Source organism: Synchiropus splendidus, chromosome 1, assembly GCF_027744825.2.
Source record: "Synchiropus splendidus isolate RoL2022-P1 chromosome 1, RoL_Sspl_1.0, whole genome shotgun sequence".
NCBI classification, from domain to species: Eukaryota; Metazoa; Chordata; class Actinopteri; order Syngnathiformes; family Callionymidae; genus Synchiropus; species Synchiropus splendidus.
The window spans coordinates 71,045,115-71,067,346 of record NC_071334.1 but is presented as its reverse complement, the minus strand read 5'-3'; the positions used below and the strand labels follow the sequence as shown (position 1 = coordinate 71,067,346).

At 56.3% G+C, this 22,232-nt stretch overlaps 1 protein-coding gene across 12 annotated transcripts in view; it reads left to right on the top strand.

Annotated features, from left to right (window-relative positions):
• Positions 1-22,232, top strand: part of tenm4 (teneurin transmembrane protein 4) — a 95,811-nt gene that overhangs the window by 56,187 nt on the left and 17,392 nt on the right. For 5 of the 12 annotated variants that reach the window (XR_008412776.1, XM_053846880.1, XM_053846872.1 and 2 more), the window contains 17 exons: positions 1,922-2,023; positions 2,193-2,387; positions 3,373-3,573; positions 6,507-6,692; positions 7,808-7,834; positions 9,023-9,169; positions 9,255-9,471; positions 12,506-12,625; positions 13,723-13,984; positions 14,055-14,322; positions 14,388-14,531; positions 15,496-15,745; positions 15,825-15,845; positions 16,672-16,904; positions 16,964-17,118; positions 18,455-19,332; positions 21,428-21,600. Coding sequence is in view for 11 of the 12 variants with exons in the window: in XM_053846880.1 (XP_053702855.1) it covers positions 1,922-2,023; positions 2,193-2,387; positions 3,373-3,573; positions 6,507-6,692; positions 7,808-7,834; positions 9,023-9,169; positions 9,255-9,471; positions 12,506-12,625; positions 13,723-13,984; positions 14,055-14,322; positions 14,388-14,531; positions 15,496-15,745; positions 15,825-15,845; positions 16,672-16,904; positions 16,964-17,118; positions 18,455-19,332; positions 21,428-21,600 (3,579 nt within the window). In the remaining variant the exon portion in view is untranslated. The remainder of the gene's footprint in view (positions 1-1,921; positions 2,024-2,192; positions 2,388-3,372; positions 3,574-6,506; positions 6,693-7,807; positions 7,835-9,022; positions 9,170-9,254; positions 9,472-12,505; positions 12,626-13,722; positions 13,985-14,054; positions 14,323-14,387; positions 14,532-15,495; positions 15,746-15,824; positions 15,846-16,671; positions 16,905-16,963; positions 17,119-18,454; positions 19,333-21,427; positions 21,601-22,232) is intronic. The other 7 variants (XM_053846891.1, XM_053846844.1, XM_053846899.1 and 4 more) reach the window with 5 other exon arrangements.

The window sequence follows — 22,232 nt, the reverse complement described above, 5'->3', positions numbered from 1 at the left end:
ACCCAGACAACGATCAGACTCTTTACTGCCCAGCATCCATCACGTTTGTGTGGAGTCGTGCTGGACACCTAGTTTCCGGGGTCTAGCACCGAGTCACCTGAGGCCAGAAGCTCACCCCCCGCTGAGAGTTTCCCGAGACGAGGTGCAGGTCTCCAGTCGGGATCAGGTCCGCGGCCAAAACCCGACTGGCTCGTGTTCACGTCTGGGACTTCTGAGCTGAAAGAGCTTTGTCTCAAGAGTCCACTGTGTGAAACCACCCTGAGTCACTGATAGCACCCGACTCGGTCGTCTGTACCACGGCGGCATGGTTTTCAGCATCAGATCCTCAGCTCAAATATGGAAGTTTAGAACCAGAGGAGTGACTTCTTCTCTCACAAACTCATGATGAAAAATGACTGAAAAAGCACCATCAGAACGGCAGAAGCTCAGCTGGAAATATTGTCTCCTGCCTCCACTGTTGACAGTTCACCTCCATGATGAAGGTTCAATACAACCGTTACACATTGTTTTATTCCAGTTCTTTGAGCAATACAGTGTGAAATTTCAATGACTGCAGAGCCGTAAATCACTTGAATAATTGTGATGGGAATCCAAATAATCGTGATGATCATTTTTGCCATCAAGGTCCAGCCCAAACATGAAGCAGGTGTGAGGCTTCATGTTAACGTTGCCATGGAGAGCAGTGTAGACCCACCGAGCTGGAACACCTAAAGCTGGTTCCCACACAAAGATAGTCACCAGGTGGAGCTCTGACTCTCCAGCACTGCAGAGTCGGTCGGCACTGACCTGCGACTCATGGGTTAATCCAGCGAGTCGCCCGCGTCTCTTCTGAAGAGGCGGCTCCGGGGCAGCGTCCGAGCCTCTCAACCGGCTGCTCCTCGTCACCCGGCTCCATGGCAACACCAAACGGCATCTTGAAGCCCTCTGGAGCGTGAAGCCGCCAGTCGGTGCCGGGACGCCTCCCTCCTCCACTCTCCGAGGAGACCCGCCTGCCCAGCACGCTCGCACACGCTTAGCTTAGCTCCCCAGACACGAAGGGCCATGAATTTCAATGGAGCCTGCTCGAATCCATGATTTATGCGGCGGCCTGCGTGGAGCGTGTGGCTAACAGATATTCATGCAGCCAGAAGTGCACCGTCGGCAGAGCTGGACTTCACCAGATCGATAGCGCCGTCCTCAATAATAGTTAAGGAGCGAGCGTGACGAGGAAGGCCTTCACCTCGTGCCGCATGCAAGACGGCCACAGTTTGTCTGACTCAGGTTTGTTGATCCTGGTTCCACTGCAGCTTCTCCTTCACGCTGACGGGAGACTGATGGGGCCAGGGTTCTGCCCCAGGGAGGACACAAACGCTCCACTCCAGACTCTGCAGGCTTCTGGTTCCGAACTGAACCTCACCTGGATTGTTCAGGCGTCTGGCTTCCACTGTTGCACTGCATGATGGTCCTGCGATGGTGATGGTCAATAACCCGCTTGTGATGTGGTGGATGACCATGTCCGGAGCCTGGACCAGGAGTCGGACCGCCAGGTTTCTCTACGATGATTGGACATATGACCTTGAGTTCAGTGAAGAAGCTTGTGACTGTGTCAGACCAATGTGTGAGGGTCCACTCCCTCTCACCCGTATCGACGAGGCGCCGCTCAGCTCTGTGTTTTGAACCTGCACTACAGCGTGTGGCGCCCACCGTCCTCCGCTGCCCCAGGAGACAGACAGCTCCAGCTGGTGGGGGGCTGCAGATGGAAGCACGATGTGACGGGTGGGGACGTGCGCGACCTGTTCATCAGCTCTGGTAGCACGGAGCGTGACTGCGTCTGGTCGCTGCTGGTCCCCCACCTCAGAGTCTGGGCTTTGCCCTCGTCCTCCTTTCCCTCAGTTCTTATGTGTTGATTCCAGCTCCCTCACTGTCGCCCCCTCTCTGGCAGAGTCCGTCGACAACTGTCCCAGTAACTGCTTTGGCAACGGAGACTGCGTGGCAGGAACCTGCCGCTGCTTCCTGGGATTCCTGGGCCCCGACTGCGGGCGGGGTGAGTTACTTCCTCTTTCCTTCCATCGGCGCCAGCGGTGGGGTGTGATGGCGCTGCAGCCGTGCGCTGTCTCCAGATTGAGCATGGCTCCTGCGAGGGCCTGACTCGAGACCTCGCTGCTGAAGTGGCGTCAGGGTGGGATGGTCAACCTGTGTGTCCCTCTCCCCAGCCGCCTGTCCGGTGCTGTGCAGTGGCAACGGTCAGTACCTGAAGGGGCGCTGCATGTGCCACAGCGGCTGGAAGGGCTCGGAGTGCGACGTCCCCACCAGCCAGTGTGTGGACGTGACCTGCAGCAACCACGGCACCTGCATCGTGGGGACCTGCATCTGCAATCCGGGCTACAAAGGCGACAACTGTGAAGAAGGTGAGTGTCTGCACCGTCCCTCGAGTGCTCGGTTGGTTTCTGTCCCGCCACAATCAATGGGTGTAGGGCAGCGGAACCCGTGCTCCAGTGAGTGCCGTGGTGGGTTCAGTCTTCAGGACCATCTGGAGCGCAGCACCTTCTCAGGGGTGACCATGGCCACATTAGCGCCACACAATGGAGCCTACCCGCCGCAGCGCCTCCTTCGTGGCGCGGCCTCGGCAGAGAGGATGGAAGGAGCCATTGTGCTCGACAGCTCTTGAAGCCTCTCGTTTCAGGATGAAAAATGGAGCGGGGCTTTGATAAATGGGGGTCTGTGACATCCCGTCGCCCCCTTTCTATTCTGGGCGGGGTGGTGGCCGCGAGGAGCGGAAGGGAATGCGGACCAGGGCCCTTTGGCATGGTTACCTTTCTTCGGCGCGACCTTCAGGCGCGATGATAAATGGCCAGGAGAGAGAGTGCTGTCAGCCGGCCTCTGATCTTTGTGCCCGGTGCCCACGCCATCTGCTGCGAGGCCCGCTCGCCGACTCCCTCCCGCTAAAGGGCGCCGCTGCGCTCAGACATGTGGCCGCTGCCCATTTACCATCTGCGGCGCCGGCGCAGGAAATGTGTCCGGGAAGAAAGTGTCTCTGTCGCCAGCGACATTGGATCCCCAGAGGCTGAGAAACTCCAGCGGTGGCTGCGGAGCCTCCAGCCACTGTGGTCATGTGAGCGCTGTCACAGTGAAGTGGCAGGAATCCAGTGATGAGGGCGCAAACATGTACACACCCTGGACTGGTACCTCTCTCACCAACCCACTCTCTAGTACCGCTGTCCTCGTGGGGACCTCCCCTGACCACCTTTTCCCTCTAAACACATGGCTCACCTGAACCAGGACTCTGGAGGTTTGAGGTTGGACCAGTGGGGACCGGCCAGAATGTCACCACAAGTCGGTGTGTTTCCAAGCATTGGTCCCCACAAGAGTTTCTGACTTCATCTCTTCTTACAGTGGACTGTCTGGACCCCACCTGCTCGGGTCGAGGCGTGTGCGTCCAGGGCGAGTGCCACTGCTTCGTGGGCTGGGGCGGCACCGGATGCGAGAGCCCACGGGCCTCCTGCATGGACCAGTGCTCGGGACACGGAGCCTTCCTGGCCGACTCCGGAACCTGCAGCTGCGACCCCAACTGGACCGGTCATGACTGCTCTACAGGTGAGTCCACGGTTGGTCTGCGCTCTGGTTCTGATCCGAGTCTTGCTGCAGCTCTCAGCGCAGCTTCCTTCAGTCCCTCAGCTGTTTACAGCTGTGTTTTTGACAAACCCAGGAAACGGAGCAAAGACGCCTGACCCCACCTGGCGGCTCTGGTTCTGGACAGGTTGCTTTGTCTTCCCTGATGTGTTCGGCCAGTCCGAGTCGGAGGCCAGAGACCAGTCACCTTGACTCGTCTGCAGGCTTTTAGCGAGGATTTTGAAACAGGGCGTCCAAAACCCCGCCCCCTCCCAACACACCGTGTCAACATCTGACAGCTAACAATTTGCTTTGTAAAAAATATTCCTCCCATTAGAAAGCAGTGAGTTAGTTTAGTGAAGGACCGTTTCAAGTGTGGAACTGATCTGCCGTTTCCTCCTGTCAGCAGCGTCACACACCCCATCAGTAGCAGCTTCCATGCTGCCAGTGTTGCCACTCAGATTGTGGCGGTCAACAAATATGGCGACCGCGATGGCCAAAATACGGTTGTGAAAGGTTGGAGAATCTGTGAATTTGGATCATATTCGGTGAAATCACCGGGCAGAAACGCAGTTTAATGTAAAGCAGTGAGATGACACTGAGAGTTGGACATTGTACAGGCACTCATGAGACGTTCATGGCGTCCTGCGGAGGAAACAGGGTGCCAGGGCTGGAGTGCTGGAGGGCGTCCATTTTTTCATGTTTTGCAGTTTTAAAAAAGGCCCTCTAGTTAAAAGCCTGCTCGTCGGTCATTCTGACTTGAGATTGGTGGCACTGGATGTTGCGTGAGTGGCCCTGACTGACTTTGTTTCCTCCACCTGCGCACATATGTTTGGAAGCCGCGGACATGAGAGGAAGCAAGCGGCGCTGCTGATCTCAGGCGCGGCGCTTCTGGCTCCCTGTGAGAAGCGGGCCGCGCAGAAGGTTGACTTTGTCGACTCAGGTGTCCCAAAATGACTGTGACTTGATGGGAAGGCTGCTGAAGGCTGAGACGACCCCGAACAACCAGTCTTCTCTCAGTCCACTCTCAGGCGTAATGTCCAGCCCAGGGGTCTCGCTGGAGGGGACGCCCCAGTGACGAGGCTCCTGAGGAAACTGTCCTGACCACATTTGGAACCCAGGACTGTCTGGGCAACAGGCCCAGCAGGGGGTCTGTCGCCATGGTTACCTGAATGTGACTTCAATGTGCAGAGCCCTCCCTGAGGGAAGCCCAACATGACATGTCATGGCCGCCTGTGTCAGTCTCCGCATGTGCGCAGGTTCGATTCCTTCAGACGCTCATTGTGAGAGGGTTTTTTCTAAGACGGCATTGTGCACTGGTGATGATGAGTAAAAGTCAGGTGTGGATCAGAGCAAGGTGAAAAGCGTGTCGCTCTCCCAAGCCACAGAGACCTCCAGGCGGGTCCTGCTCAGCAGGAGAGGAGAGTCTGGAGCCCAGTCAGGGAAGACTTTCAGGCAGCGCCCCCACCTCCAGTCGCCTCCGACACTTCATCTGTAGTCAGAGCGGGAGCCGGCGGTGAGACGCTCGGCAGCCCCTTTCATATTCCCGACAGCCGCGATGACCTGTTGGGTAATCCCTGGGATCGAGAGGGAAATGGGCAGTTAGTCTGAGTTGGGCTCGCGGTGAAGGAGCTGTGTAAACCATGATCACGAGGCGGCGCTTTATCCGTCTTTATCCCCCTCATTGTGGAGCAGTCTGTCGTCCAATGCGCCGCCAAGCTGGGCGCCGAGGTCTCACCGCCAGCTGCGTATAACCTTGCAGAGAAGGAGACGCAAAGCTTTTAAGAAACCTATCAAGATTCTTTCGTCTGTCTGCAATCGCACGCCTCAAACCCACGTCCTCGCATGGAACGGGAGCTGAGCGGCGTCTCTGCAGGGACCAGCAGGGGCCTCATCCTGGCCTGTTCCTGAAGTCGGCTCCAGTCTTCGCAGTTTGACGAGAGTCTGTGTGTTTCTGTACCGACCTGTGTTCCTTGCCAGCACACTAGCAATGATGCTGTGTCGGCGAATTGGTGTACGGTTGACTGCCACTGGGTCGAGGGGGCAGCAGGAGGCCGTAGTCCAGCAACAAACCTGGGGGCTCTGAGACCAGTGGAGCAAAGCTCGTTTGCACTCCAGTTTCCTCCCACTGGCCAGAAACACACCTACACACACACGGGTTCAGTGGGGTCACACGTACCACGATGTGGCCAGATGCTGCTCAGTGCAGTTGGAAGTTGTGAGGGAGGCTGGGCTTAGACGGGCGACAGGCCAGGACGGACTGCGACCTAAGAGCATCCGACAGGGTTCACCTTTGCATCTGCTGGAGGCTGAATGGACCATTTTGTGGCTCTCTGGGCCTGATAATCCAAGAGTGCACAGCCATTGTTCCACATGACCCGCTAAGCCTCTTGCAAAGGGAGGTCTCCTCCCTGAGAGTCTTCCCAGACACCCCTGGATGCCATGACCTGGGACCTCGCTGGGCTCTCCTCATCAACCTGGGGAGGGAAACCCTGAAGCCTCAGAGAAGCAGCCCACGGCTGGAGACGAGAGCAGTAGGATGGGAAGGTCCTGACAGAGAGGTCACAGAAACAAAGCTGCAGCGGAGAAAAGAGAATGAGAACCTTCTGATAGAAGAAGTCGAGCTAACGGTCCACCTGAGAAGATGAAGCGGTGTGAAACTGATGTGGGAAACACATCTGGGTGCGAAGCAAAGTGAAGAAAGAAGGGTGCGACATGGAGAGTGATCAAAGCAGAAGGAAACACAAGACCAAAGAGCGAAACAAGGAAGGCAAAGAGGAGTCGCTTCCAACGTGCAGGCAGCAGAATGGTCACCGCTCTCCTCTCTTGGTGACTGGCTCCATCACAAAAGGAGGGGCAGGGTTTTCGGACCAGCTAGCGCCTCGTCTCTAACTCCATTGTCCTCCCTGCTCCCACAGAGATTTGCGCAGCCGACTGTGGGGGCCACGGCGTTTGTGTGTCGGGCACCTGCCGCTGCGAGGACGGCTGGACGGGCCCCGGCTGCGACCAGAGGGCGTGTCACCCGCGCTGCACCGAGCACGGCACTTGCAAGGACGGCAAGTGTGAGTGCAGTCCCGGCTGGAACGGCGAGCACTGCACCATAGGTAGGCCCCCGGCTGGGGTGTGTGTGTGGGGGGGGGGGCCACAGAGCTCTGCCTGCTGATGTGTGACCGGGCCAGAGGACGGAGGCATGCTTAATTGAATTGGTGCAAGTCGGTAAAGCATGAGCGGCTTTTCCTGGGGGATCATGCATTTTAATGTGGGAATGTGCTAAGGTGTCCTTTCTTTAACTCCTCCTCGTCCTCATCCTTTCTTTCGCCCTCCTTTTGTTTCACCTCATGAGTTCAACGGGTGAGCGGGTCGAGCGCCGCCGCCTCTCCACACATCTCTCGCAGCTGGCTGACCTCTTCGTCCTCTCCTCTGAGGTCAGGCGGGACTCAGTGTCTCCCCATGCCTCGTCCCATGTCTCCTGCCTGGGTCTGCCCCGGGGCCTCTGCCAGAGACGGCTGTCATCTCTTGGAGGAGCGGAGGTTCTACACTCAGTCTCCTCTGGATCTCCAAGAGAGTCCAGACTGAGAAAACTCTTGTTCTCGAGTCACAAAGACTCAGGGTCAGTCCACGAGTCGGGAGAAAGGCCATCTGTGAGGGTCCAAAGTAGAAACAGAGGGACTCATGAAGAGCAAGTCCTTCATTTGCTTCAAGAGTGACATTCATGCGTGTGACTCCAGGAGCCGCTCACGCTGTCTGGCTCATGGACTCGGACTTGGAGTCGGAGTTCGGACCCCCACTCCAGACTCCACGAGTCTCGCCTGCAGCTCGGGCCCAGCTCAGTGTCGGGGGTGAGCAAGCCCCTCCCCCTCCGCTGTACGAGTGCCGCCTGAATGTTTCATATCGCCGCCGTGCATTATTGATGGGCCTTTCATCACGTCGAGATAGCCGACAGACTGGAGTGCTCCTCAGCGCCGTCCACCCAGGAGCCAAAGATCTTTAAATCAATTGTGGTGATTGCCCTCCTGACACGCCTCGCCCGGGACGGGTTAAGACGTCCATCCGCTCACTTTCTGTCTCACCCCTCCCCCCGCCCCCCTCCATCCCACGTGCTGGTGTTGTGTTGCTCGAATGCATGACTGCTCCGTGAATGTGCTCCTTTCTCTCGGTGCTGCCAGTCGTGGAAGTGCCTCTGTTCCGACCCTTATATGTCTGTCTTTTATCTCCCAAGCTCACTATCTGGATAAGGTAGTGAAAGGTACGGCATTGTTCCTTCTCTTCCTTCCTTCTATCCCGCTCCACATCCATCGTGACTCCAACCAACATTCCACCGCTCTGGCCACGCCCACTCCCATCACCGTTTTCTCACCCGCACTTAGCACTCTCACTCTGGCGTCTGCTTTATTTCCTCGTCTTGTTGTGTCTTCGCTCTCGCTGTGCCGCGGCGACTCACCACCATCTGCCGACGGCCCAAGTGTTTTGGTAGTCAGAGAAGCTCAGTTTTCCGTCTGAGACAGCTTCTGATCCGTGGGCTCCGTGAGTTCTGAGATGTGTCGCGAGGAACAGGAAGCGCTGACGGTCTTTCAGCGGAGCGCCTGGCAGGACGGCGGCGGACGAGAGTTTTTGGATCAGGTTTTCGGCAGACCCCGTAGAACTCAGTGGGGGCTCGGATTTCAACTGAAGTGCCAATTAAAGTGAGCGGCTGCCAGCCCAGAGGATCTTCATCAGAGACGCTCCAGCTCCGTGTGTTCTCCTCGCTCACTTAGTGAGAAGTTGCGTTACTCGCAAGACATTCGCTTTCAGGCAAGAGAACGGGGAGGTAAAGGACTTTCCCCCCCCCAACGATTTGTCGTCCTCAGACGTTGCTCCTCACTGGCACAGACTCTTATCTCCCCGACAATCGTCACAACTGATATCTGCGTTAGAACCTGTTCCTGACTCTGGTCGGGCAGCTAATCTGTGCTAACAACAGGGAGAGAGACAGAAGGATTGTATCAAACCGAGCCGCTTTAGTTCGCCTTCTCTGACCAGAAGAATCGCTGCAGGTCCAGTAGCTCAGGGCATCTCTCTTCTCCTGAGGTTCCTCGGCATGAGGAGTCGGTTCAGTGATCCCGGTCCACTGAGGGTCTGTTTTCACCAGACATACCGCCCCCTTCGACCGCTCACCCGCTGCCCGCTGACTTCAGCTTCTCTGAGACTCTGGGCATCCCTGCAGTCCGGGATGACCCGACTCCATGATGACGCTAGACCTCACTTCCCCCCTCAGAACTTCTGCTCATGAAGAGGCCATCGAGGCGATGACGTGTGTGGGCTGGTGATGGGGCTCACCCACCCGCCCACTCCCTGCGAGCTTGTCCTCATGCTAATCTTCCGTTCAGAAGTGTCTCACTGTGGCTCATCCCGACTCCCTGGGCGTTGACGTGTGTTCTCCGTCTGTGTCGTGCAGAGGGCTGCCCCGGTCTGTGTAACGGCAACGGTCGCTGCACGCTGGGCAACAGTGGCTGGTACTGCGTGTGCCAGCTGGGCTGGAGGGGCGCCGGCTGCGACACCTCCATGGAGACGGCCTGCGGGGACGTGAAGGACAACGACGGAGGTAGGACACACCCCTGGCTACCAGTGGCATCAGAGTAAGGGTTGTTTTTGGTGGTCCCTCGCTGAGTCCCATCGTCTCCAACCAGACGGCCTGGTGGACTGCATGGACCCGGACTGCTGCCTCCAGTCCGCCTGCCACACCACGGCTCTGTGCGTGGGCTCGCCAGACCCACTGGACATCATCCAAGAGACGCAGGCGTCCTCCTCGCACGCCACCCTGCAGACCTTCTACGAGCGGGTCCGCTTCCTGGTGGGCCGCGAGAGCACCCACGTGGTCCGGGCGTCCAACCCCTTTGACGGCAGGTGAGTCACGGCTGTTACTAATGCAGGTATGCATTAATAAGTGTCAGGCTTCAGTGGTGTTTCAGCGGCGGAAGTGAGGCGCCTCTATGCCTTTGGTTGATGAAAGGAACACGGTTACAGGGAACATGCAGCTGAGTTCTGCCTGCTGCCACTCAGGCTTTGGGCTAGGATTTGGGAATCAGGGAGTCCAAAGCCCCGCCCCCAGCCCCTCCCCTTTAGGCACGACAGCCTTAACATCTTGCTTTGTAAAAAACAAGCTGTACACATCGATTTGTGCAAAACAACTTTTTATAAAGACCAACATCTAATGGTTAACAGAGATGAACTGTTGCCACGGTAACAGATGCCGGAGTCTCCTGGGCAGCTGTTTCACTCAGCTGACCCTGATTCACGAGAAAAAACATCCATGTTTTGACCCTGATTCTTTCCCTGACTACCAGCTAAATGTCTGCAGTTGGTTCATCTTCTCTCATATGTTGACGCAAGTGAAGCAACAGTTGTATCAGCTGTGCATCTGTTTTCTAAACTGTCACTCATTTAAACGTCCATTCATTCAAACTAAGGATAAACGAAGCCTTGACTCTTGATGAAATACATAGAACCAGGTGAAGCTGGATCCCTGTGAAGCTATTTGGCTCATGTTCGCCAAGCGCTGTGACCAGGGGAGCAGGGGGAGGAGCTTCACGGCAAAATCCTCCTCCGCTAGTTTAGTTACCGGTTGTTTACAGTGTGAAACTCATCAGCGGTTTCCTCCAGTCACCAGCGTCAGACACCCCACCAGTCACAGCGCGTCCGTGACTCTCCACCAGTCACAGCGCGTCCGTGACTCTCCACCAGTCACAGCGCGTCCGTGACTCTCCACCAGTCACAGCGCGTCCGTGACTCTCCACCAGTCACAGCGCGTCCATGACTCTAAACCAGTCACAGCGCGTCCATGACTCTCCACCAGTAACAGCGCGTCCGTGACTCTCCACCAGTCACAGCGCGTCCATGACTCTCCACACGTGGAGATCCGCCAGATCACGCTGGTAAACAGCTAGAAGCCTGCCGCTAGCTAGCAGTGGAGTTTCGCTCTTGCTGCGCGACATGGGGATTGAACACCTGAGTGGGCTGGTGTTGACGCTCAGCCAGGTGTAGGGGGCGCTGCAGCGTGCTGGCCTCGGGAAGGAAGCTCACGTTTCTGAATCAAAAGCTTAAAAAACACTTAAAAGACAAAGCACACAGAAGCATCTCCAGCATGAGTAGAGCCGCCATCAAACCTTCACAGGCATTTGATGATGCACGACTCGAGCCTGATGACATTTCACTGAAAACAATGCAAGTTAACTCATTGGAAACTAGAAACTAAGAAGCACCCGGGAGGAAATGTTGGGTCCTGATTCAGGGTTAGATAGGTCTCCAGACTCCCAGGAACATCCAGCAGAGGCGTCGCCACCTTCCCCGGGACTCGGGCTCGTCTCCCGCTCGTCTGAAAGGCAGAAACCAGACCGCTGGTTAACAACGTGACATCATCATCAAAAGTTAGAGCCTAAAATAATAATTCTATAAACAATTGGACCAGGCAATAGAAAGGGACGTTTAAATAAAGAAATCCTCGGGACAGAAGTTGAAACAGGAAGTGGGTTCGTGGAGAGTGAGACGCCAGCTCACGCTATTACTGTTAGCAGAACTCCGGTTTGTCCCTCGCTCGCTCGCTCGCGCGGCTCGCGGCGGTGCCGTATGTTTCAGCAGCTAGTCATGTGACACGGCAGCCGCCACGTGATGATGGCCGGACTGGAGCACCGCGAGTCCGTCCTCAGGTTGACTGAGTTAGCAGAGAGCTCAGAGGCTCACGAGCTTCAGGCCAGCAGAGGTGTGTGACTCATGGGTTAATGTCGGGCCCAAGTGAGCGGCGAGTCTCTGATTTGACTCGTTTCTCCTTCAGTGGAAGAACGAAGGATTAGAAACCTTCTTGCTTTCACCCGGGACCATGTTCCTCTGCTGGTCCCACTCTCTCTGCTCCACATCTCAAGATCCGGCGGAAAATGAACTGCGGGCATGAATGATTAATCGGGCCGCTCGGCGCCGTTTACAGGCCGGGCGGCGGGCGGTCAAGGTCCCCTGAAGGAGACGCGGCCTCATTAACATAAGAGTGGGTTCCTGCCACCGGGAAGGTGCCCCCAACATGCTGCTGTTAACTGTTGCCAGCGCCGGCCACGTGTTGGCGAGTCTCCGGTCTGATCTGGAGGTGTGTCACACCGACAACACCGGCCTTTACGGCACCTGCAGATGCTGCGGCGGCTTCTTCCTGCCATCGATCGGCGCAGACCGGCGATGGGATCTAATTTATGCGGCAGGTGGAGACCTTGATAACAGGACTCCTTTATTCCTGCCTCTTGTTTTGGCTCATGGAAACGGATAAATCCTCGTTTTAATGAGCGGCTGCGGCGGCGTTATCTGCTCATCCGCCGGCAGAAATCCGGCGTTGCTCTTCTGCCCTTCCAAAGCCCGGCCATCCCGACGCTGCTGAGAGTGTGGAGGAATCGGCCGGAACATTATGACTAGGGATGCTCCGATCAACATTTCAGCGCGTCCGGCGAATGCAGCATTCTGCAAGGTTTTTCTATCGTTTGCCTTCTTGAAGAGGGATATGAAGACGTGTCTGAATACAAATGATTTAAAGTGCATGTTTTTACATCATTTCGATGACAAACTCATCAGCAGCAACAATCCTGATGGGAGCTTCTCTAATTCTGCCGCGGAGTCTCCTGGGTCTGCTGTCTGTGAGGGACTCTGATCAGGCGATGTGGAATAGACTCCTGCGGGCGGCAGGAACAAGATCCCGTCGTCCGTATAAACACGACCCGAGCCATCCAGATGCTGATCCATGAAGCAAGTTGACAGTTGAGCTCCGCCTGGGTTCCAGCGTGGAGTTGCTTGACACGAGGACACAGTTGGCGCTCCACTCCACTGGAGTGTGGTGGACCTGCTTGTGTGTCCAGGACTGTATGATGAAGTGGGTGGGGCAGAACTAATGGCCTTCTCTTCCTCACAGCCACGCCTGCGTCATCCGGGGACAGGTGGTGACCTCGGACGGCACGCCTCTGGTGGGGGTCAACATCAGCTTCATCAACAACCCCGCCTTCGGCTACACCGTCACTCGGCAGGACGGAAGGTGAGCCAACGTCCGGGACAATCGCCGAGTTCGCGGCTCAATTCCCGGAGAATTCAAACAAAGCCCTTCTGGTGCTCGCATAAGTTATGCTCCAGCAGCGGGGGATGAAGGGCGGGGGGCGCGAAATATGCCAAATGAAAGAGGCGAGGAGTCGGCACAGATGGAAGTTGGTCTTTTAACTGGAGCCGTATTTTGCCTCTCCTTCAGTCTGTCCTCTTGCTTTGAAATAGCAAGTCCTCGCGCAGCCGATCCATCACGCGATGACGTCCACCGTGACCTTGAACCACCAAGGTTGGCATAGATGGACGCACGACTCAGGGAGGACCCCATCACGTGTCAGGCCCCACGTGTGGTGTGCTGTACGGCAGCGGTTAGTGTAGCTGCTAATGCTAACCAACGTCAAAAGTATCAAACACTGGACGCAGATAGAAGTTTGTTTCTAGTTCCCGGCATCAGTGAAGGAGGCCAGAGAGATGGTTCTCCACGGTGGGCTCTGGCTGCCTCTGGTTCTGGTTAGTGACTGCTCCGTGCTCACATCCTCCTCGGCTGGTCCGACTGCAGAAGAGAGTCTAATCTCCTGGTCGCCACCGCGCCGTCCGGTCCCTGCCGCTCCTAATCCCACGCTCTTCCCTCTCAGCGCTTCATTCCCGGCTCCTTCCGTCACATCAGGATCAGGTTCAGACCCACAACACAGCGATGACGTCATCGCTCTCTGGTTCCATCAGGAGGTGATGTCACTTCCTGCTGGGCGGCCAGCTCCAGGAACCGCCGCGGTGGTGACAGGCCTCCTTTGCACTCAGTGACCACTGACCAGCGGACGAGCTAACGTGCTAATGCCACGCGGCCACATGAGCAGTCAGACCACACCTGTGGTGCGTTCAAGGAACCCGGTAAACTGCATCTCTCCGCTGAGCAGTCCCGGTTGTGTTTTCACTTTCATTGGTTTTTGACAACACTCACCTGAAAGTTGACGTTATTCGTGTTAGATTTGTCTTTTCTCTTTATGTATTTGGTTCTTCAGCGATATAGAAAGCCAAGTCTTAGAGGCCAGTCTCTCCTTGACCTCGGCTGACCTCTCTGACCTTCTACTCCTCCAGCTTTGACCTGCTGTCGAACGGCGGCATCGCAGTGGCGCTGCACTTCGAACGCTCCCCGTTCATCACGCAGGAGCACACGCTGTGGTTGCCGTGGGGACGCTTCTTCGTCATGGACACCATCGTCATGCGGCACGAGGAGAACGACATCGCCAGCTGTGACCTCAGCAGCTTCACCAGGCCCAGTCCGCTCGTGACGCCGGCGCCGCTCACCGCCTTCGCCGGATCTTGCTCCGAGAGGGGGAGCGTGGTGCCCGAGATCCAGGTGAGCGAGCGCTCTGCAGAGCCCCCTGGTGGTGAGCCGGCGCTCAGCCTAGCTTTCCTGTCTTCTCCAGGCCCTGCAGGAGGAGGTCCTGATCCCGGGCAGCGACATGAAGCTGGGCTACCTCAGCAGCAGAACCCCCGGCTACAAGTCCATTCTGCGGGTGACCCTCACTCACGCCACCATCCCGTTCAACCTGATGAAGGTTCACCTCATGGTGGCGGTAGAGGGCCGCCTCTTCAGGAAGTGGTTCCCTGCTGCCCCGAACCTTCTCTACGACTTTGTGTGGGACAAGACGGACGTCTACAGCCAGAAGGTCTACGGCCTGTCCGAGGCCTTTGGTGAGCGCCGGCGGGCTCCTCCGGTCGCCTGGCGCGCTGGCTCATCCTCCCTCCTCCCCCCACAGTGTCGGTGGGCTTTGAGTACGAGTCGTGTCCCGACCTGATCCTGTGGGAGAAGAGGACGGCCGTTCTCCAGGGCTACGAGACCATGGCCTCCAAGCTGGGCGGCTGGACCGTCGACAAGCATCACGCCCTCAACGTGCAGAGCGGTGAGTCGCCGGGCTCCCGACGCCTCGTCGTCGGTAAATACACGTGGCAGAATCCTGGTGAGGTTGCTTCCTCAGGAAGCTGAACCTTGAAAGTTGCACATGTTTGATGGAACAAGACAATTTCAAAATGTTTAAAAATGTGGTGCTGATATCTGCTTGACGTGCCCAAATTTAGATAATAAAATGAGTTTGAATCACATTGAAAACAAGAAAATATCAGATGAGAATGTAAATGAACATCAAAGCTGAGAGGTCAACAGGAAGGTGTCGACATCAGTTGTGCTACTGGAAGAGAAGGGAATCTTCAGTCAGGTGTACAGTGGAAAAGCAAAACACAACGGCAACCTCTGGACCAGACAAGACTGGGAGCTGCAGGACCGTCAGACTCACTGTGCTCTGTCAAGCCAACTGACTCCACCTCCAAATACAGGTGGAGAGCCAGTCAGAGTGAAGCTGCTGCACAGGAAGTGACTCTGACTCACTCCGCCTCGCCTCACTTGGGGCGGCAGCTGGCGAGTCTCCCACTGAGTGAGTCCCTATGACTCGTATTGTGTAGTCACTGTCATGTCCGGGCTCGAGACTCACTTGGCTCAAGGGATCGTTGGTGGCTGAGTCACAGAGTGAGTCAGGTGATCAACACACGTTTCACAGAGAGTCAACTCAAGTTGCTGCTCTTGTTCTGACTCTGGGGATCCGTGAGTCTGAGAGGAGTTTTGAGAGTCAAGTCACAGACGTCTGTGACGTCTCAAGAGCCATCAACGTGCGAGTCACAGCGGGCATCAACTCGTGAGTTTGTTGTGCTGCGTGTGATGCCCTCAGTTCAGCTTCAGAGTCATGACAGAACAGACTCCTCCTTGGAGTCAGAGTGTGAATGCCAGCCACCTCCCTCTGTGAGTCTGACTCACTTCCTGAGCCTCTTCTCTTCCTGCGGCTGCTTCAGCTCTCTCTCGTGTCTCTTCTCCAGGAATCCTCCACAAGGGCAACGGCGAGAACGTCTTCATCTCGCAGCAGCCGCCGGTGATCGGGAGCGTGATGGGCAACGGCCGGCGCCGCAGCATCTCCTGCCCGAGCTGCAACGGCCTGGCCGACGGCAACAAGCTGCTGGCGCCGGTGGCTCTGGCCTGCGGCTCGGACGGCAGCCTGTACGTGGGCGACTTCAACTACGTGAGGAGGATCTTCACCACGGGCAACGTCACCAGCGTCCTGGAGCTCAGGTACCGGCGGGCCGGTCACGTGACACTCACCTCTGCTTCTGTCCACTAACACGTCTCTCTGCTCCGCTGCTTCTGGCAGAAATAAGGACTTCAGACACAGGTAAGTCTGCGGCGGCTGCTCCTCCGGGGGGCGCGGGCGAGTGCTGTTAGGAAGACAGAGGAATGAGGAAGAAACGACACCTTCAGGGTTTGCTTGAAAAAAATCAGAATATACTGTAAATATGAAGAGGGAATCTCAGGAACCTTTTCATGAGGGAACAAAGGGCAGGTCGTTGGACTGAGTTATGAGGGAAGTTCTAGTGAAGAAGCAAGATCAGAAGAAAAAATCCCAAACAAACCATGAGGATAGAAATGTGCTGAAATGCAGAACTGACAAGATCTAAGGAGTTCAAAGGAAAGATGAAAGCGTGGCGAGGTCACGGCGCCCGGCGCCACCTGATGTGGGCTGGCAGGTGGCGGCAAGGGAACCCTCGCTCCCCGGCGCCGCCGGCTGCCTCTGGAGGCCATCGATTGATTTCCCATCACGGCTCGCGACGTCAGCCCAGGCAACATGGAGTCAAAGTGAGAATGAAAAGTTCACGTTCCCGCGCGCCGTCAAAGAGCCGAGGAATCCAGGAAGCTGCTTCCTGCTGGTGGAGCGCTGCGCTGCGCCGCCAGGTGGGCGAGCGCTCCGCCGCACGTGCTGCGCCACGCGGCAGCATCCAATTAGCATGGTTGTCGTGGAAACAGCTGGAGCGAGTGGTCGCACACACGGTCACTGGGTGGGTGGGGTCTAAAGTGTGTGTGTCGCGGGGGGTTTCACAAAGCAGGAATGCAGCTTTGGAAAGTGAAAGTGAACACAGTTGAGCCAAGGTTCACTACATGGTCTGAGCTGAGCGTGTGCGCTGCTAACCGTTAGCTGACGTCCTCTGTGTCTGTGCATGCAGCAGCAGTCCGGCGCACAAGTACTACCTGGCCACCAGCCCGGTGAGCGGCGCCGTCTACCTGTCGGACACCAGCAGCAAGAAGGTCTTCAAGGTCAAGTCCTTGAACGTGGTGAAGGACGTGGCGAAGAACCTGGAGCTGGTGGCGGGAACAGGGGACCAGTGTCTGCCGTACGACGACGGCCGCTGCGGCGACGGCGGGAAAGCTGTGGACGCCACGCTCAACAACCCCAGAGGTACCGAGGGCCCAGCCTGGCCACCTCACCTGTCACACCATGGCCTCCTCTGCCCTCAGGCATCACGGTGGACAAGTACGGGGTGGTCTTCTTTGTGGACGGAACCATGATCCGCCGGATCGACCAGAACGGAATCATCTCCACCCTCCTGGGCTTCAACGACCTGACCTCGGCGCGACCTCTCAGCTGCGACGCCATCATGGACATCTCTCAGGTACCGTCTGACCCATATCACGGCCTCCTCCACTGACGTCCCACTCACTCCGATCGACTCGCTCACGCCTTCAGTGCGGCTCAGAACGTGTGGTGTCATTGGTGTCCACCAGGGGGCGCTCCGCTGCTCACGTTAGCTCCATAGCCAGATGAGCAGAAGCGCGTGGTGTCTGTCAGTGACTCGGTAGAGTGACTCAGACTTGTGAGAATCCCAAGCTGAAGACTCCTGTCCCTGTGTCCCAGTGTTGGCGGGATGGGAGTTGCTCTCCCTCTCGCCCCGGTTTAACTGGACTCTGCAGTGCTTCACAGCGTCTCCAACAGAAGTCTACGTATGTACCTCTCAGTTGTGGCGTGTGTGAGTTTGTCGCCTCTCTTGGTGCCTCGGATGCGGGGTCAGACAGATCCAGGGTGTTAGCGGCTACCGCTAACGTCAGACCGACACCGCCGTCTCCTGCCTGCGCACGCCAGTGTGAGCGGGCACGTGACTCTGCTGCTGGTCTAAAAATAGTCCTGAGTCATGTTGATGTCAATCCCTCAGTAACGGGGAGGCTGTGATCCGGCGGCTCGGGAAATATCCCCTCATCAGTCAGAGTGGCGGGGACACCTCCTTCCAGCAGCTCCAGGGAGCCGCTGCACTCGCCTCATGAAATATTTAACCACCATGTTGACAAGGAATGGGTTTTAGGAAATTGAAAGTCTCCCCTTCGCTTCCAGAGTAAATGCACTCGGGGCTGTTGCCACGGATACGTGGGTTATGTAAGGCTGGCGATCTGGGCGGAGGTCGCGGGGGCAGCCATATTGAGCCAGGAGCCCAGTCCTGGCTCCAATTCTCACTCTCAGGAGAGCCGATATTTAGAGAGGAGAGTCGATATTCTCGTGTTGTGGTTTGTTGTGTTGGCGACTTGATGTATGTGTCATGATTGAAGCCACTGCTTTATTTTTTCTGTTCCGTTTTCCCTCTTGGTCTGTGTCTCGCTTGTTTTCTGGTGACCTTTCACGTCATGAAGAGAGAAAGGAGTCACCTTCTCAGGCTGTTATCATGCTGTCTTTGTCAGCTTGTTGACCTAAAACATATTTTCATGTCATTTTGCTTCAGCAGTTGTTGGGGAGATCCTTTAGTATCGAGAGTCCTATCGTCCCAATATGTTAAAAGCCTGAAACGTCGTTAGCAGAGCAGTGCGTCTTCTCCATGGACGGCCTCATGAGCAGATGGAGAAGACCAGCGAGTGGACTCCTGGTCCCCGCCGTGCCGCGCCTCTGCTAAACGCTCGCCCCGCCGCTCTCACCTTTGGGCGCCAGTTTTTTCTGTCTCAGTACAGTCTCTGTCTGCTCCGCAGGTGCGCCTGGAGTGGCCCACGGACCTGGCCGTCAGTCCCATGGACAACTCCCTCTTCGTCTTGGACAACAACGTGGTGCTGCAGATCTCGGAGAACCACCAGGTCCGGATCGTGGCGGGCCGGCCCATGCACTGCCAGGTCCCGGGCATCGACCACTTCCTGATGAGCAAGGTCGCCGTCCACGCCACCCTGGAGTCCGCCAACAGTCTGGCCGTGTCCCACACCGGGGTGCTGTACATTGCCGAGTCGGACGAGAAGAAGATCAACCGGGTGCGGCAGGTGTCCACCAACGGCGAGATCTCCCTGGTCGCCGGGGCGCCCAGCGGCTGCGACTGCAAGAACGACGCCAACTGCGACTGCTACTCTGGCGATGACGGCTACGCTAAGGACGCTAAGCTCAATGCGCCGTCCTCTCTGGCGGTGTGTCCGGACGGGGAACTCTTCGTGGCAGATCTGGCCAACATTCGCATCCGCTTCGTGAAGAAGAACAAGCCGTACCTGAACCCCCTCAGCATGTACGAGGTCTCCTCCCCCATCGACGACGAGCTCTACCTCTTCGACTCCAATGGCAGCCACATCTTCACCCAGAGCCTGACCACCGGCGACCATCTCTACAACCTCACCTACACCGGCGCCGGCGACCTGGCCAGCATCGCCGACAAGAACAAGAATGTGGTGACCATCAGGCGGGACTCCACGGGGATGCCTCTGTGGCTGATGGCCCCTGACGGCCAGACCTTCTGGTTCACCATGGGCACCAACAGCGCCCTGAAGACCGTGGCCGCCCAAGGTCAGGAGCTGGCGGTGATGACCTACCACGGCAGCTCGGGACTGCTGGCCACCAAGACCGACGAGAACGGATGGACCACCTTCTTTGAGTAAGTGGCTTGTGTCTGTCCTCCAAAGAACTGGCAGCTTGGAGAGTCAGGAAACTCCTGAGCCAATGAAGTGGCATCTCCACTCCGCACGAGAGCAGGGAGACGAATATAACAAACCAGATGAGAGGTCGACCTCTCATGTCGCGGCGAAGACGCTGACTCTGTTTAGAAATGACTTTGTAACAAAGGATTTCTGCGACGATAAACCCAGAGTGACGTGAGGGGCGGAGTCAGCCGTGTGACAGGCGGAGCACAGATGTGCGCGTCTCTCCGTGTCCTCTCCTCAACAGCGGAGCCGCGTCTTTCACAAGTCCCAAAGTTGCCGTTAATCCCGCCGCCGCGACTCAGACGGAGCAATCGGGTTTACGTCTAATCCATACGTTTACAGGCTGAGCGCTGCAGACGTTTAGTTGGTTCCCGGGCTTTCGCCTTGATCCCGTAAATCCAGGGAACAGTGTGAGGCAGATGAAGAGACGCGATGGCGCCGTGCGACTGAGTAGCTCAGCTGCTTCAGTCTCCCTCCACCTGGAGAGCTCCAGCTAGTGTTAGCACGCGGTGCTGCCAAAGGCTAGTGGCCAATCCTGCCGCAAGTCGCCACAACAACGAGCTTCGGACTCTCACCTTTGACCTGTGTGTTCTGGTGGTTGATCACTAGTGCTTTGGATTGTGGTCTTTTTTCCGATCACAGTTTTGTAGTCCTGGTTCATTTCAGGAACACGGTCTCAGGTCTCATGTCTCCCCCGATGCTTAGCGTTGCTCTGAGCTGCGCGCTCTTCTCGTTCTTCATTTATTCACCTTCATTTTGTCTACCGCAGGGCTTCTGAACCTTTTTGACCCCGGGGCCCACCTTTCCAGAACAGATGGACCCGTTCAATAGAACTGATTCATGACTCTCGGCCATCTTCTCCTTCGTCTTCTTCTTTCTCTGAGGGCTTCTTCCTTCAGTGGTGGCCACAGCGGATCATCCTCCTCCATCTCCCCCTGTCCTCTGCTTCCTCTGCTCTCAAACCTACAAACCTCATGTCCTCCTTCACCTCATCAATAACCATATTTAATGTACTGACACGTGAACAAAAAAGGTCCAACCAGCAACAGAACCAGATGCAAGTCATGTACGACAAGTAAAGAAAACAATACACTCCATGCACACTGTTGAGAAAACTGATAACATTTCTGAATTAAAAAAACGCGTCTAAATATTATAACATTAAAATATCATTTTATTTAAACTCCTAAGAAGATATAAGTCTTATATATATATATATATTATATATATTATATATTATATATAATATAAGTGTAAGTGAAAGCGTCGCCATAAAATGTTCTCATTCAGTGTCAAAACTGCTCCAACAGTGTTCACTGTAGGGGGCGCCATCACTTTCTTCTTCATTGTTTCTGTCCAAGAACTCCTCTGTATTTGGTGACTATCACAGACGTGCAGCGGTCAGGTCAGTTCACTGACTCACTACATGGATTAAAGCTGAGCGCTCAGTGGGTGGAACATGATCAACATCTGCCGGTGTTGCTCCTGCTCCACCTGACGCTCCTCTCTGTTGCTGCCTCTGTGGCGTCAGTTCTCATCACTTTTGAAGTGTTCAAATGATTAAAACAGCATCTTCATCCTTCACTCTCCTTTTATTATTATTAGATCAATGATAATATTTGTGTGGCAAATGACCTACAGTAGAGTCACAAATACAAACAGTATTTATTCAGTCTCTTTTGTGGCATCTCATGCCAGTGCCTGGCGTGTGTGGCATCACTGGTGTGTGGTATCACTGGCGTGTGGCATCGCTGCTGTGTGGCATCACTGCTGCGTGGCATCACTGCTGCGTGGCATCACTGGCGTGTGGCATCACTGGCGTGTGGCATCGCTGCTGTGTGGCATCACTGGTGTGTGGTATCACTGGCGTGTGGCATCACTGCTGCGTGGCATCGCTGCTGTGTGGCATCTCTGGTGTGTGGTATCACTGGTGTGTTGTATCACTGCTACGTGGCATCACTGGTGTGTGGTATCACTGATGTGTGGTATCACTAGTGTGTGGCATCACTGGCGTGTGGTATCACTGACAGGTGGCTCGTGTCTCTACAGGTACGACAGCGTTGGCCGTCTGACCAACGTCACCTCCCCAACGGGCCGCGTCAGCAGCTACCGCAGCGACGGTGACAGCTCAGTCCGGGTCCAGGCGGAGGGCTCCAACAAGGAGGACATCACAGTCACCACCAACCTGTCGGCCTCCGGAACCTTCTACACGCTCATGCAGGGTGAGTCCCTCAGCGTTTCTGCTGGAGGTTCTGCTTGGTGCCGAGTGCTGTGAGACGGGAGGATGTGCTCTGACTGGTGCAGCTTGTCCTCCACCCCTCTGTCCCCACACATCAGGCTGAAACTGAAGCCATGCAGCTCGGGTGTCCCTCACTCGTCACCTCTCACTGACCTTGTCTGCGCTGGACCAGCGGCGCCAGGATCTCAGCCCTTAATTAATTGACTGTTGTCAGCTGACGCCGCGATCACATGACAGCGACACCTTCATGCTGTTCTCTCTGCCCTCGTCCGGGCCGACCTGGCAGCGGCGGCGCGGTAATCACAGCAAGAGCTGAGGGTCACGTGATGAGGTGGCGCTCATCGGCAACACCTGCCGCGACATCGTCCTCACCTGCCGCGACATCGTCCTCACCTGCCGCGACATCGTCCTCACCTGCCGCGACATCATACACTCCTGCCGCGACATCATACACTCCTGCCATGACATCGCCCTCACCTGCCATGACATCGCCCTCACCTGCCGCGACATCGCCCTCACCTGCCGCGACATCGTCCTCACCTGCCGCGACATCATACACTCCTGCCACGACATCATACACTCCTGCCATGACATCATACACTCCTGCCATGACAT